At 34.7% G+C, this 15,703-nt stretch overlaps 1 protein-coding gene across 1 annotated transcript in view; it reads right to left on the bottom strand.

The window, feature by feature from the left end:
- TBCA (tubulin folding cofactor A) overlaps positions 1-15,703 on the bottom strand; it is a 71,532-nt gene that overhangs the window by 15,300 nt on the left and 40,529 nt on the right. The window contains exon 2 of the mRNA XM_033179937.1: positions 1,378-1,483. Coding sequence (XP_033035828.1) covers positions 1,378-1,483 — 106 coding nt within the window. The remainder of the gene's footprint in view (positions 1-1,377; positions 1,484-15,703) is intronic.

A 15,703-nucleotide genomic window follows, 5' to 3' on the forward strand; every position in this document is an offset into this window, starting at 1 on the left:
GATGCCGATATTAGATGTGGTTATTAGAAAGAGAGAAAAATATCAAGAAGGGACCAACTAAATTTTTGGCTTGAGTATCTGGATGAGTGGAGGTACCACTTACTGAGATGAGGAAAAAGAAAGAAGAAATAGTTTTTTTGTTTGGGAGAGTAGGTTGGAGTACTGTGAGATCAAGATTTTAATTTTGAACACCTCAGAGGATGTGTCAAGTTTCAAGGTGAAAGTGGTAACTTGTGTCAGATGCTACTGAGGTATTTAAGATGAGGGAGAAAAGAGTAATAACAATGTCACTGATAGTTATAACAAGGGCTAGGGCACATAATCCACTCTTACAGGAAGGAAGGTGGTATACGTACAGATACAGATAGGTTGATAGATTTTGTCTTAAGAATATGAGAAAATTCCCTAATGGCTTTTATTTTCTCAAGGAATTATGAAGCAACTGTCAGCTGAGAATGAACGTTCAATATATGCTATGATGGGAATAAAGAAGTGTTATGGGAGCGAAAAGCAGGGGCACCTAACTCAGTCTAGAGGTGAGAGTAGAAGAGACCTCAAGGAAGAACAGAAATTAATAAGGAAAGGGTAAGTAAGGCCAGGAGTAAGAGCATCTCAGACATGCAAAATTTCAGAGGCAAAGAAGAAAGGGCATGTTCAGGGAGCTATAAGGCACCTAAGAGGTCAAGATAGGGATTGGTAAGAAATGAGGTTAGATAAGCAGATGTAACCTCATTTCTTGATTCAAAATCAAGAAGAGCCTGTATGCAATGTTAAGGCCACTGAAATTTGCCATGAAGATAATCAGAAGTAGTCACTGAAAAGTGCAATACATATTTTATTTTTGTGGTCTTCACATCAGTTTGGAGAAAATATTTGTGAATCTAAATATATAATTAATATAATATTAGTCCATTTTTATATTTGATACTTAAAAATCGAAAGGCAGTAAAGTTTAGCGGTTAAGAGTACAGATACTAGAAACAGAGTGCCTGTGTTCAAATCTTAGCTATGCCAGGTGCAGTGGCTCATGCCTGTAATCCCAGCACTTTGGGGAGTTGAGGTGGGAGAACTGCTTGAGCCGAGAGGTCAAGGCTGCAGTGAGCCGTGATCACACCACTGCACTCCAGCCTGGATGACAGAGTGAGGCCCTGTCTCAAACAAAACAAAAAACAAAACAAGACCTCAGCTATGTCACTTAGCAACAGCGTGATTTGGGCAGTTATTTAACCTGTGTTTGAGTTTCCTTATCTTTAAATGGAAATTTTAATAGTAAAGAAGTAAATAATAATATAATCTCAGTCAGAGGACTACTGTAAAAACTACATTAGTTAATATGGCATTCTGTAAATTTTAGCTATTGTTATGATATAATTTTACCTGCTTTTTAATGTCATAATTTTCACCATCTTCAGCTCTCATTTTTTCAATCTTTTCTTCCTGTTGTTTTGCCTCTTTTTCATACATCACTTTTTCTTTGACCAACCTATAGAAAAGCCAAAAATATTTCAGAAAATTAGCTTTCTCTCTAGACCATAAGAAAGAAACTGTGTAAATATAAAACATACTATATTTAGAATGCCAAAGTAGATACATTAGATGGAGGGAGGAAAGAACAGAAGAAAAATAGTTTAGTCAGAGATGTATGATCCTCGTGCTCTTAAATCGTATACCTGCCTAACATAAGTGCAATCTATCAAAGCATGAAATTCTTTTTTTTTTCTTTGAGACAGAGTCTTGCTCTGTCACCCAGGCTGGAGTACAGTGGCGAGATCTGTGCTCACTGCAAGCTCCACCTCCCGGGTACACACCATTCTCTTGCCTCAGGCTCCCGAGTAGCTGAGACTACAGGTGCCCACCACCACACCCAGTTAATATATTTTGTATTTTTAGTAGAGACGGGGTTTCACTATGTTAGCCAGGATGGTCTCTATCTCCTGACCTCATGATCCACCAGCGTCGGCCACCCAAAGTGCTGGGATTACAGGCGTGAGTCACCATGCCTGGCCTAAAGCATGAAATTCTTAATTTTTAAATTAAAAACCAACTTCAGTATAATTGCAGTGTGAAAGCAATACTCAAAATTAGTATATACCAATAATACTAATACAATTGTCTTTTTTTTTTTTTTAATATGTCTTCCAAACCTTTATACATGTATCTAAAACAGCACAATGGTAAAAGCTCAGTTTACTGGCAGGGGAAAATTCAGTAGATTGCATGTCAAATCCAAAACACAGAAAGACTGGATTATTTTTTAACAACAAAATCGTTTAACAAGTATTTATTGTGCCTTTAATTTTATGCCAGAGTTTCCTTGTGCAAGGAGCTGAGATAGATAATTTAGATGCAGTTCTCTCACAGACAAGTGGTGGAAACAAACTAGTATTTACTTCCTAAAGTAAGAAAAAGTATTTTTAAAAAAGTACATCAGGAAAAGTTTCAACAATAAGAAATACTGCAATACAAAGTTCTACTGATTATCCCAGAGATGATCCAAATTAAATTAACCATAATAGCCCAATCTTCCCCAATTCTGGTTGTTTAAAGTTTTAATATAAAAGAAAAGTATAGTCTAAGAAAATATTAACATTCATATATACACAGTATCTAAAGAGCAGAAGAAAAGCTTTCATAGCCCATATGCATTAAAAATAGCTTTCTCCATCTGGCTGTTGGCAAGATGGCAAGGATGTAGAGAAATTGGAACCATCAAACATTGCTGATGGCAATCAAAACTGGTATAGTAGCTTTAGAAAAGTTTGACTATTCCTCAAAAAGTTAAACAGAGTAACCATATGTCCATTTCTAGGTATATACCCTAGAAAAATGAAAATACATGCCCACAGAAAACATGTCTGTGAATGTTTACAGCAACATTATGCATGATAGGCAAAATGTGGAAGTCCAATAACCAATGGAAAATGTGGTATATCCCTAAAATGGAATATTGCACAATAAAATTAAAAAGTACTGATTGAAGTCACAACATGGGTGAACCCTGAAAACATGCTAAGTAAAAAAGAAGCCTGACATAAAAGGCTATATACTGTATGATTTTATTATAGGACATATCCAGAACACACAAATCTATAGAAATGTAAAGTAGATTAGTGGTTGTTTAGGACTGGGGACAACAGGGGAATTGGAAAGGTGATAGCTAAACGGTTTAAGGTTTCTTTTGGGGGTAAGAAACATGTTCTAAAATGACTGTGGTGATAGTTGCACAACTCTGTGAATATACTAAAAGCCAATAAACTGTAGACTTAAAATGGGTTAATTGTATGGTATGTGAATTATATCTCAATAAAGCTGTTGGCACAAAGGAAAAAAAAGCTGTGACCACAAAGTCAGCTTCAGGGGAAAGCTGCAAGTACTGATACATTCAAGCATGACAGCTGAAACATGTGAATGTCAGATACAGAAATCTGCATTTGATTTATAATTTAAAATTATTTTAACAATAATTTTCAGTATTAAAATATCCTTTGAGATACAAAATTTTAAAATAAAATCATTAATGCGTATCACAAAAGATATTTCTCAAAAAGTTCCCTTTGAATAGTAAAGGAAACTTGTTAGCACAGAGATGGCAAATTGCCAGCCTGCTTAAATGAAACCTAAACATGATTTTATTTGACTCACAATGTTAAAAAGAAAAGTATTTGTTTAAAAAAAATATGTTGCCACATTAAAAAGCTGCGAGATTTGACATATACATCTGAATTTCTGGCTTCTCTTGGATGTTTTCATCAGGAAACATGGGGGCTGAATTCCCACTACTAGCTGGAGCTAAGTGGTGGCTGTTGTCTCCTATAGATGGGTTATGTGCTATTCCTTTGCCCCAATTCGTATAACTCCCTGTTTCCTTAACAGTCAGGCATTACACTTGGTCTTGCACACCTTTGAGTTTGGGACCTGTGTGCATATTATCAATGTAACATTATTACTATTGTTGTTTTATTATCATTATAATTATATAATCATGATTATTATTCAGAATATCAAGGATATTCAGAAACTACTGGATTAGCAATGAGACTTTCAATACTTCTAAACCTGGTAAGTGACTAAATTCCCCTAGTAATGAAAGTAGCTGGAATTGGATAGGCTATTAAAGAGAAGCCCATTCCATACCATCTTATAATTCAAAGACTTAAACAAGGGTAGGCAAACTATGGCCAGGGAGCCAAATCTGGTCTGTCATCTGTTTTTGTATAGTCTAAAAGCTAGGAACAGTTTTTACATTTTTGAATAGCTAAAATTTTTTTAAAAGATTTGTCATATAAAAATACAGAATTCAAATTTAATATCCATAAATAAAGTTTTATTGGAACACAGATACACTCATTCATTTATGTATCATGTATGGCTGTTTTCATGCAATAAGAGCAGAGAAAGAGTATTGTGATAGAAGAACCATATGGCCCGCAAAACCTAAAATACAGTATCTGGTCCTTTACAAAAAAGGGTTGCTGACCCCTGACTTGAAAGACTTCCACTTAATTCCATCCAACATCTACTTAATTATATTAGCATTAACACACTACACTGAAGCCTTGCGAGGTCTTAAGTTTCTTGAAGAGAGGATTAGGTTATACTCATATTGTATAACTGCTCTTCCTACATAGTAGGCACTCAATGTTGGTTAAATGAATAAAAAGTTGAGTCTAGAAATCTCACTATTGTCTTTTAACATTTTCAATGTAAAGATAGAAATATATATTTATAAAACAATTCTGAAGCAGAAAAAGAGTGATTCACAAAAATTGAGCAATAAAAACAACATGTTAACTTTTGAAGAAGTATACAATAGAAGAATGCTCAGCTCACAGATAATTCTGATTGGTAATCCAAGTCATCCTACTTCATTGTGCTTGTCTACGGAAAACAGCAACAATGGCTCCAGCAACACTGAAGAGTTACTTAACTACCTATCACATGGGATAACTAAAGGTGCTGCGTATTTGCATGGTTATTAGAATACCAAAAAATATATGTTACGTTTTTGCTTAAAAAGTAGTATTTTGTGAAAACGTCCAGGAAACAAGTTATTGAATAGCATGTGTTGCCCTGAAAAAGAAAAAAAAAAAAAAATCACTCAGTTGTGAGAACCCAGTAGTAACGCGAGCATGTAAAATTATAGGGAATAAAGGCTAGGGAAAGATGTGGTATGAGAAATAGTAAAGGTTCTACTCTTAAATAGTACAAATCAATGTACTGATGACAAGTAAGATGATACTACAGAGGTTTTATAGAGTATATATACAACTTCTACTTCACCAAGTATCATCAAATTGCTTTCCAAAGCAGTTTTATCAGTTGATATTCAACCTGTAATGTATGAAATTTCCTACTTCTTGGCATCCTGGTGAACTGGATTGTCAGAATTATTAAATTTCTGACGATCAGAAGAGTGTGAAATAGTACTTCTATTATGGTTTGAAATATTTCGCTAATAAGGTTGAGCATCTTTATGCTTATTAAAATAGTATTAGCTTTCTCTCTAGCATTTACTGGATAAATATTTGTTGAATCAAGGAATTAGTATCTTCTGGTGCATTTGGCTTTTCTCACGTTTGTAGAAAAGGCTAAGATTTAATACGAAAATTGAAGTATGTATTTTAAAATTTGTACTAAGATATTTTTCTGTAATGTACATATGTACATATTTATAAGAAATTATAAAAACAATATTTAAAAATCACTCATAATCACTACAGATTCAAAATACACATAATTTTGAAACCCAAAGAGGTTTTAAAAAAAGAACATTGTTTATTGTTTGACACAAAATCATTTAGCAGCAAAGTATAACCTCAAATGAAGTAAAATGATTTATAGAATTTATGTGTACCATTTAAAGGGAATAGTCCTGTTGCACTGCAGAAATATTAATGTGTATGATTGTAGAGCACTTCTCTTGATGCTATTATGGAAATATATATATTACATTTATAAAATTTGAAAAATTTGGAATTCACAAACACATATGGGCCAAAGGGTTTTCAAAGTAAAAGATTATGGACCTGGTATTAACATTTTGAGTATTGTCCAGCAGTCTTTTTCTCTCAACATGTGTGTGTGAAAATTTATATTTAGATATACAAAAAAAATAATTTGGGTCAGGTACAGTGGCTTACACCTGTAATCCCAACACTTTGGGAGATGAGGCAGAAGGACCACTTGAGGCTAGGAGTCTGACACCAACCTGGGCAACATGGCAAGATTTTGTCTCTACAAAAAAATTTTTTAAATTAGCCAAGCGTGGTGGCATGCCTCTGTAGTTCCAGCTACTCAGGAGTCTGAGGTGGGAGGATCCCTGGAGCTTAGGGAGTCAAGGATGCAGTAAGCTATAATTGTGTCACTGCATTCCAGCCTGAATAACAGAGCAAGATTGTCTCAAAAAATACATAATAATACTAATAAATAACAGTAATTTGGATAATAATCACTTCCAATGTCATTAAATGTTCTTTGAAAATATAGCTGTTGGTGATTGTGAAGTATTTCATAGTACTGAGATGACAGCATACTGAAGTATTATCCTATTGGATATTTAAGCCATTCCCATATTATAAACAATACTGTGATGAACATCCCTACCTATAAATTTTATAGACAAGAAATATTTTCTTCCTAAAAAAAATTTTAAATACATAGTACCTATGTGAAATTAACTCCTTTTCCAGTCAACCAGTGACTTTTTCTTAACAATTACTTTTTCTAATAATGTAATAAGTCAAACTTTGTCATTAGTTATTAGTGAATGACAAAATGCAAATATTAAATCAATCTACTCCTATTTTAGCCTACTATTTGATTTTTTATTTTAGTCAAAGAAAATATGCCAGATTTAACTATTTAAACATTAATAAGCATATTAAAGGTTATACCACAGCAAAGTAAAATTAAAAAGAGAGAAATGAAACACCACGGGAAAATAAGATAAATCTGATAGGTTCATTATATAACTCACAGGAGTTATACACAGAACAGAAACAAAGCATGTAAAGATTTTTTTTTTTTTTTTAAGAATAAAAGTTCCCAAAGCTGGAAAAGAAAAGCAAACTTAACTGAAAGGGCTTCATTTTAGAAGCACACAGAATCCATTAAAAAAAAAAAAAAAACTATGTACATTAAGAATTTCCAGTGGCTCACTGGGAGGTCAAGGTGGGAGGATCACTCGAGGTCAGGAGTTCGAGATCAGCCTGCCCAACATGGTGAAACCCATCTCTAATAAAAATACAAAAATTAGTCGATGTGGTGGCAGGTGCCTATAACCCCCGCTACTTGGGAGGCTGAGCCAGAAGAATCACCTGAACCCGGGAGGCAGAGGCTGCAGTGAGCCAAGATCGTGCCACTGCATTCCAGCCTGGGCAACAGAGTGAGCCTCCATCTCAAACAAACAAACAAACAAACAAAAAAATAATTTCCAGAACTCCATAAAAATTAAAGCTTTCAAAAAGAGAACAGGTAATCTGTAAAAGGATCAGATTGACTTATACTTCTTATTAATAACACTAGATATCAGAAGAAGATGGTGCAATCCCTTGAAAGTTTTGAGAGAAAATGATTTATATCCTGGATTTATAACTATAATAAAAGGTGGAGAAGAAAATCCATTAACTGACTTAACAATTATTTATTGAAGGGCTACTATGTGCCAGGTATGATTTTATGTACCAAGGATACAGCAATGAACTACAAAAATCCCTGCTCTATGGCATTTTTTAGTCGGGAAATAAAGAAAATTAAATAAGCAAAATATATAACATGTTAGATTGTGAAAAGTGCTATGGAGAAAAAGTCATGAAGGAGGACTGGTAATACAGGGGGTTTGCAATTTAAAATAGGATTGTCTCTTTGAGAAGAGGACACATGAGTTAAGATTCGAAAGGGGCATTAAGCTATGTAAATAACTGATGAAAGAAGTTATAGGCCAAGGGATCTATTTTTAGTTACATAAGAATGCAAAAAGTTGATCTACTATGTCACCTTTCTGAGAAATTTACTTAACGTACTCCAACAAATTGATGATGAAAATCCAGAAAAGAAGTCATGAAACCAGGAAGTCGTTGTCAACACAATCCCTAACAAAGGAAAAATATATCCCAAGGTTAACACTGTGCTATAGGCCTGGAAAACAATCAGTCTAAATGAGGATCTTAGTGTGAGCTCTTATAGAAACATCTTTAAGAAGGATGGAACAGATTCTTACGAACAGAGACAATGAGTAATAAGGTAGAAGGTATTAATGATATAATAAAGAAGTCATGTTTTTCTCTCAATTATAAAAATGAAAACAATTAGCAACTTCAGGAACCTCATACCCCTGACAAACACACATGCACACCCACAAAAGCACACATGCAACAAATGGTTACAGTTGTAATATGAAAAAATTGGTGAAAAAGAGAATCCATTTAACCTGGATTTATAAAAAGTCTTCCTTAGGCAGGATAGTTCCCATTGTGCCTAGAACATAACAAGCAGTTAATAACATTTAGTTTAAGAAAAAACATGCTGTAAAAAGTGGGTAAGATGACTCCTGATCAACTGAGACCAACACCTGTGTCATCAATTCCTTGTATTAAATCCCCGTTTGAAACTTCTAGTATAATTTCATTTTCCCTGTTATATACAGTTCTCCTCTACTGATACAGCTGATAACAAACTCTCCTCTCTCTGAAGAAATGAAGAGTTTATTTAAGATTTGTGTTGTGTGAGGGATTATGGAAAAGAAGAATCTTAAATTGAAGGCCTCATATGAACAGACCTGTAGGTACTTTATTGCATTTAATACTTATGACCCTACTTAAGTAGTATTATCTCTATTTTACACTCTCTTGTTAATTATGCCTCTCCATAATGTTTTTAAAAGAGTCTTTCAATAAAAACAGAAGTTAATGAAGACATCAATATTTCAGAAATGAATAAAATCTGTTACTGTATTTCAGGAAGCTGATCAAAAAATGATACTACTCATGAAATTAAGCTAAAAATTGATAACAACTCTGATGAAAGAAGTTAGGTTGGATGAATGACATCTGAGGTTTTAGCATTTCCAATGGGCATCAACAAATCTGCTCTCATAAAACTTTTTTTGCCGTTCGGTGAAGTTCAACAGTTATAATTTAAGAACAGACAGTTATGATATTGGTATCTCATGAAATATAAAATGTAATGAATTTAGGCAAAAGCTTGATTCACTTGAGATAAATAAAAATTAAATATGGTGATAAGAGCAGCTAACACATACTGACCACTTACTATGAACCAAGCACTGTGCCAAGGCATGCTAAATGCCACATATGTCATTTAAGTCCTCAAAACAAACCAAACAGGTACTAGTATTATTCCCATTTTAGTAACTACTAAATCAAAATTAATGGAGCTTCAGTACCTTGTCCAAGTTCTCACATTTGTTAAGTGCCAAAGAACTGTTAAACTCCATATTCTTAGCTACTAATTTAAGTAATTCTCAAACATTTGAATATAAAAGTCTAAATGTGTTCAATTACAGCAGGCATTGTTAGTTGCCTACCCAGCAACCATTCCTCCACTTCTTACTTGACAACAGAATCCAGTTTTGCTTATGATCAGCCAAGAAGTCATGCCCTTCAAAGGAAGAAACTAATCACAATGATTTTACCCCCTTTTCCAAATGATAGTTTAGGCATGTGCAAATGATCCAATTCTGACCTAAGCTACATAAGAGACATCCGATGGAGTTTCTGAGAAGGTTGTTATCGCTCATAAATGGGATATAATCCATTTTCTCACCTGGACATTGTCACCTCTGTGTGACACCTGCCACTTGTGTCAGACACCTTAGGATCATGAGGAAATCCTGCCTAAAGAGACAGGTCAATCTAGTCAGAGAACTGCAGTCTTTGATGATGGTACTGAATTACTAAATCAACCAACCGTCAAGGTATACTGCTTCTAGTTTTCTTATTGCAAGATAATAAATATCCTTATAGTCTAAGCTGCATACAGTCTTGTTTTCTGTTACCTGAAGTTAAAACATGTAAAATGATAGTCACTAACAGCAGAAGATTGTTCTGTAAGTACAGAAATAATGCTCTCCAACTTTGGACTAACTCTTTCTAAACAAATCATTTAGAAATTGAAGTATCTCTCATTTTTTCCCTATCTACAAATAAACATGAAGATTAAATTACCTATACAATCCCCAGTTTTATGTTTTCCACTATATTAAAAAATGTTCCATATAAATTTTGTGTGAAAGTCTATATTTCACACTTAACACTAAAATAGTGTAAACCTGTTTTTGCTTTTGGTGGGGCGTAGTGGCTCACGTCTGTAATCCTAGCACTTTGGAAGGCCAAGGCGAGTGGATCACCTGAGGTCAGGAGTTCAAGACTACCCTGACCAACATGGTAAAACTCCATCTCTACTAAAAATATACAAGAACTAGCCAGGCATGGTGGTGCACACCTGTAATCCCAGTTACTCAGGAGGCTGGGGCAGGAGAATTGCTTGAACCCAATAGGCGGAGATTGCAGTGAGCTGAGATCGTGCCATTACACACCAGCCTGCCTAACACCGAAACTGTCTCAAACGAAAAAAAAAAAAAAGGCCGGGGGCAATGGCTCACACCTGTAATCCCAGCACTTTGGGAGGCCGAGGCCCGCGAATCACCTGAGGTTGGGAGTTCCAGACCAACCTGACCAACATGGAGAAACCCTGTCTCTACTAAAAAATACAAAATGAGCCAGGCGTGGTGGTGCATGCCTGTAATCCCAGCTACTCGGGAGGCTGAGGCAGGAGAATCACTTCAACCCGGGAGGTGGAGGTTGCAGTGAGCCAAGATCACACCATTGCACTCCAGCCTGGGCAACAAGAGTGAAACTCTGTCTCAAAAACATAAAAAACAAACCAAGACCACTTTGTTTTTAATAATCATGGTGGCTACTAGAGGATAATACCCAGAATAAATAATATTACCATCTAACTACAACACATTTTCAAAGTATTTCTGTAACTTACAGGATATTAGGTGTTAAATAGTAAAATATCAAGGCCTATAAACTGCAACTTAATGGAGAGTGGGAATTAAGTAGCTAGATACTAAGTCTATAGACCATCATAGGCAGTAAGAAGTTTCACTGTGCTTCAAAGGAAACAACATGGCACCAGAAAAAGTGTATCCACTTACTGCTTGGACGCAGGAAGAAAAAGTCTACTCAATTGAAAAATGCAAGTCAACTGCATTAACTAAGAATTCTCACTAGTTCCTTAGTATGGAAGAATTATGATTGACATCAGAAGCTGATGTATAGTGTTAATGGTCTATACAGTAAAATGTGTGTAGTTCAATTTCGGTGAGTTTTAGTCATTTTCCACTAATCCTTGTGGTCATTATAAAGTCCTAAGTGAGATTTTCCACTGTTTCCAAACTTTTTGATAATTATAGTCAAAATTTCAACAGTCAGCAAAACTAAGGAAGAACCTGCTACAGTATCCTCTCCTAACAAAACTTAAAATAAAACAAAAGTGTGCTACCCAGAAACACATAAAATGAGATGGGGCTGGAGATGTTGCTTGTTCTGAATGGAATGTCTCCCCTCCTCATCCTCTCCCAACCAACTCATTCTTCAAAACTTAACTCAAATAAATGTCCTTGTCTTCCAGGAGGACCACTCTAACATCAATCCTTCCACTCTCCCAAGCTGACACTGTAGATCCTGTGTCTATGTATCTTCATAGCATATTTATCTGCATCATCACAATAGGTTGAAATTTTGCCTACTTCCACACCTAAAAATAAATCTCCCAAGGAGTGGAAATACGTCTCATATCACACCTGGAAGAATATATGCCTCACAGATCTATTTGCTGAATGAAATAACTCATAATTATCCTGCGTGGTAAGCAGGACAACTATCATCAGCCTCATTTTCAAATGAGAGCCTGCAATTCAAAGAAGTGAAAGGCCAGCTGTCCAGGAAAGGATGAAAACAGGATGTGAAATCATGACTTCTAACTTCAGGTGTCAATATTTTCTACATAAAATTACAATCTCATGTTTAAAGTAAATGAAGCAATTTTCAAAATTTAAATTTCTTTGATCTGTTCCCAAGGTAAAATCATTCCATGGTTCAACACTTGAATAGCACAAAATAATACACTGTGAAAAGGCAACCCACCACCTACACACCCTGCCCCCAGCCACTCAGTTCCCACCACTGGAAGCAATATGTTCTCATTTCTTGTATTCTAAATGAAAGAAAATGAATGTTTAATTTCATGGTATTTGTTACCTTGTAGTTTCCCAGTACCCATTAATTAATCCACTAAACTGGAGATGGTTCAAGTTTTATTAATTGCTGAAGCAGAATATGTGCTTTAATTAATTTTTAAAAATAAGTTAGATATTTTATAAACAGCTAAAATGATGCATGTCAAACATAACATCAATATCACTTTTTTCAATACTATGACTCTCAAGGATTAATAAATGAATAAATCTTAGAATGAAAATTCAAAAAACACAAATATAAAACTCACTATTTCGTGAATCCTCTAAACTGTCCCTTAAAAGGTCCCTCAAAGGTTCTGAGATGTCAGTGAGATTAAAAAGTGCATACTACTGAAAGGGCTAAAGACACTGAATAGCTTCTGCTTGAGTTTATATGAGAAAGCAATAGCACCTCCCACAGCTGCTTCATTTCCATACAAAACACTCTGACAGTTTTAATTATCACCCAAAATCACAAATCTCTCTGTACGTTTGACTTTTTATCCTCTGTCCAGACCCATATCTCTAACTGCCTTTGTAACATCTCTATTTAGACATCCCCACTAGCAACTGAAGCAGGCTGAAAACTGAGCTCATCATCATCTCTCTCTAAAATGATACCCTTCCCAACCTGAGCTGTCAACATAGTAATCACGCTCTCATCTCACCACCTTTGTGATACCATTCACTGGAAACCTCACATTGCAACTGGCTTGGCTAAGTCTGAGAAAGACAGAAGGAAACACAGATGGATGGGGTAAAGTTCTGCATGTGAGGGGTTTTGTTTTGTTTTTAAGTGAGACTATACAAGTACTAAAGTAGGACTGCTTTGTGAACATTATGGGGAAAATAGCTAAGTTGTCTGCAAGCTCAATTTAAGTCAGGAGTATGATGCAGTTATTATACTTTTCAAAAAGCCAAGTCGGCCGGGCGCAGTAGCTCACACCTGTAGTCCCAGCACTTTGGGAGGACGAGATGGGTGGATCACCTGAGGTCAGGAGTTCAAGACCAGCCTGGCCAACATGGTGAAACCCTGTCTCTAATAAAAATATAAAAATTAGCCAGGCGTGGTGGTTGGCCCCTGTAATCCCAGCTACTTGGGAGGCTGAGGTAGGAGAATCACTTGAACCCCAGAGGCCGAGGTTGCAGTGAGCTGAGATCACACCACTGCACTCCAGCCTGGGTGAGAGAGTGAGACTCAAAAAAAATTAAAAAATAAAAAAGTCAAGTCTATCTTAGATGTGTTAAAAGAAGCGGAGAACCTAAAACATGGTACATAAGTGGTACTCCTTGGATGAACTGCATCAGTACTTTTATTATTCATAATTTACTTCCAAAATTGTTATATATAACTTAGATCCAACAGGGATTTAAAGGTAGCATCTGAAAGAGGACACTGGCAAACTAGAGTATTAGGAGAGGAATATCCAACATTATCATTCTATTCTGTTATATTCTGTGAAATAAATAGTTGTTTGTCTAAAACAGACAGATATGGGCTATTTGGTTATTTCAAACTAATATTGCTTATCATACTATTTTAAATGGGTGAAGAAAATGTTGGATGGAAATGACTTCAGCTTCTCACAGATAATAAAAGTTAGCATTAGTCAGGATATCCGAATTTTATCAAATTATAAAATAAACCCAATTTAATGATATTTCCTACAGCAATTATTCTTGGTGACCCATCAACTCAGGTTATTCTTGAAATTACTGATAAGAAAATTTGGGAGCAGAATCTGGGATTTCTTAGTTGGTTTCGGAGAACTCATGGCTTTCGGATTATTAGCATTATACAGAGGCACTTTGATATGTAATGTGTTTATTCAATGTACTGAACTAAGATTTTGTTCATTAAGTCAAAATGGTTCAAGCAGCAGCATGTATGAAGATTTCTATTTTCATATCACTGATATTGAAGTTTTAAGTCCTTTTGTACAAAAGAATGACAAAATAATCATTATTAATAATTTTCATTCAGAAAAACGCAAGAGTTGCAAATAACTTTCACACAATAATCCTATCTGATAGTATACATATACCGTGATTTGGTATATGTTAAAGGGTCCATTTTCAAAGTATATTTAATTTGTACTTTACCACATTGCAATTTGGAGTTTAAAAAACTACGTTATAAGTCCTTAACTGCTTAATTAGTTTTAAATAAAATTTGGTAATGGTACTTGACATAAGAGCTGTACTTGACACAATTTTAACAGCTAGGAAAGACTCTGAAGCCCTCCAAATCTTTCTTGTCTAAGTCACCTTATTTGTAGCCTGTAGTTTAATAAAAGTCTATTCTGTATCGAATATTTCACCCCTCATTCTTTACCTGTTTACTCCGAGTAAAATAGTTATTTTACAGCCTGACTTCCTGAATTTATCAGTAAACATTGTTTCAAAATGTTGCATTTTCACAACTGGAGGCTTAAACAGGAGAACGGTATTGTTTTAGCATGTAAAAACATGAAAAATCTCTAACTTTATTTCACAAAAACAGAAAAAAAATATAAATTATGTCTTTTATGGCATCTGAAGAGCATCACAACTTTTTGCAAGCTGTTGTACTACAGTCTTCCTGAACTATTTCTGATGAATTACTTGGTAGAATCTTTCAGGATCCTGACTGTGGATAGACTATCATGATTATACATAAACATATATCTGTGACAAACATTCCTTTCTCTGGTCAACCTAAAAACCCCAAGTAATAACTGTAACATTTGAGATTACAGAAAGACACAGGAGCTGTAATTACAGCAGGCTGACTCTAACTTATATTATGTATAAGGGGAAAATCTGTCCTATAATTGATCATGTAAATATAACCAAACTGCCATTTTTCAAATGTGATAACAATTGCTTTCTTTCACAGAGGAAAAGGAATGCTCTTCAAATAAATGTCAATAGATATGGCAAAAGTAAACAAAAGTAAAAACGTTTTTACGAACAAATAAAGCTTTGGAAATACCGTATACTCTTCCCCTCTTAAAGGTTTCACATAATGACAGCTTTTGAGTTATCTTACAGTAAATAAACGTATTACTTTGCTTAACTCAACCCTTCTCAAACTAATTCGAGCATAGAACACTTTTTCAACATGCTTACTAAGAGCTAGTGAACCAGATTCCATCAACCTGGAATCCAAAATGATGAAAAAGTAATATGCAAAATTCTGACTTTAGTGACTAATTTCTATCTCTAAATTTCTAAGGTATATTTCTATAAAACATTAAATATAAACTATTCTATTCAAAATTTCCAATTTATAAAAAATAAAATATATTATCAATTTAAATAAAATTAGTGTTTACATCTTAATGTAGCATTAACAATAGCAAAACCAATACTAGTATATACCTAGTATAATATTAAATAAAACAAGGAACATTGTAACTGTCCTGTAAAATTCTAATTTAAATTTCTTTAATTCTA

This window comes from Trachypithecus francoisi, unplaced genomic scaffold (assembly GCF_009764315.1).
Source record: "Trachypithecus francoisi isolate TF-2019V2 unplaced genomic scaffold, Tfra_2.0 Lachesis_group2, whole genome shotgun sequence".
NCBI classification, from domain to species: Eukaryota; Metazoa; Chordata; class Mammalia; order Primates; family Cercopithecidae; genus Trachypithecus; species Trachypithecus francoisi.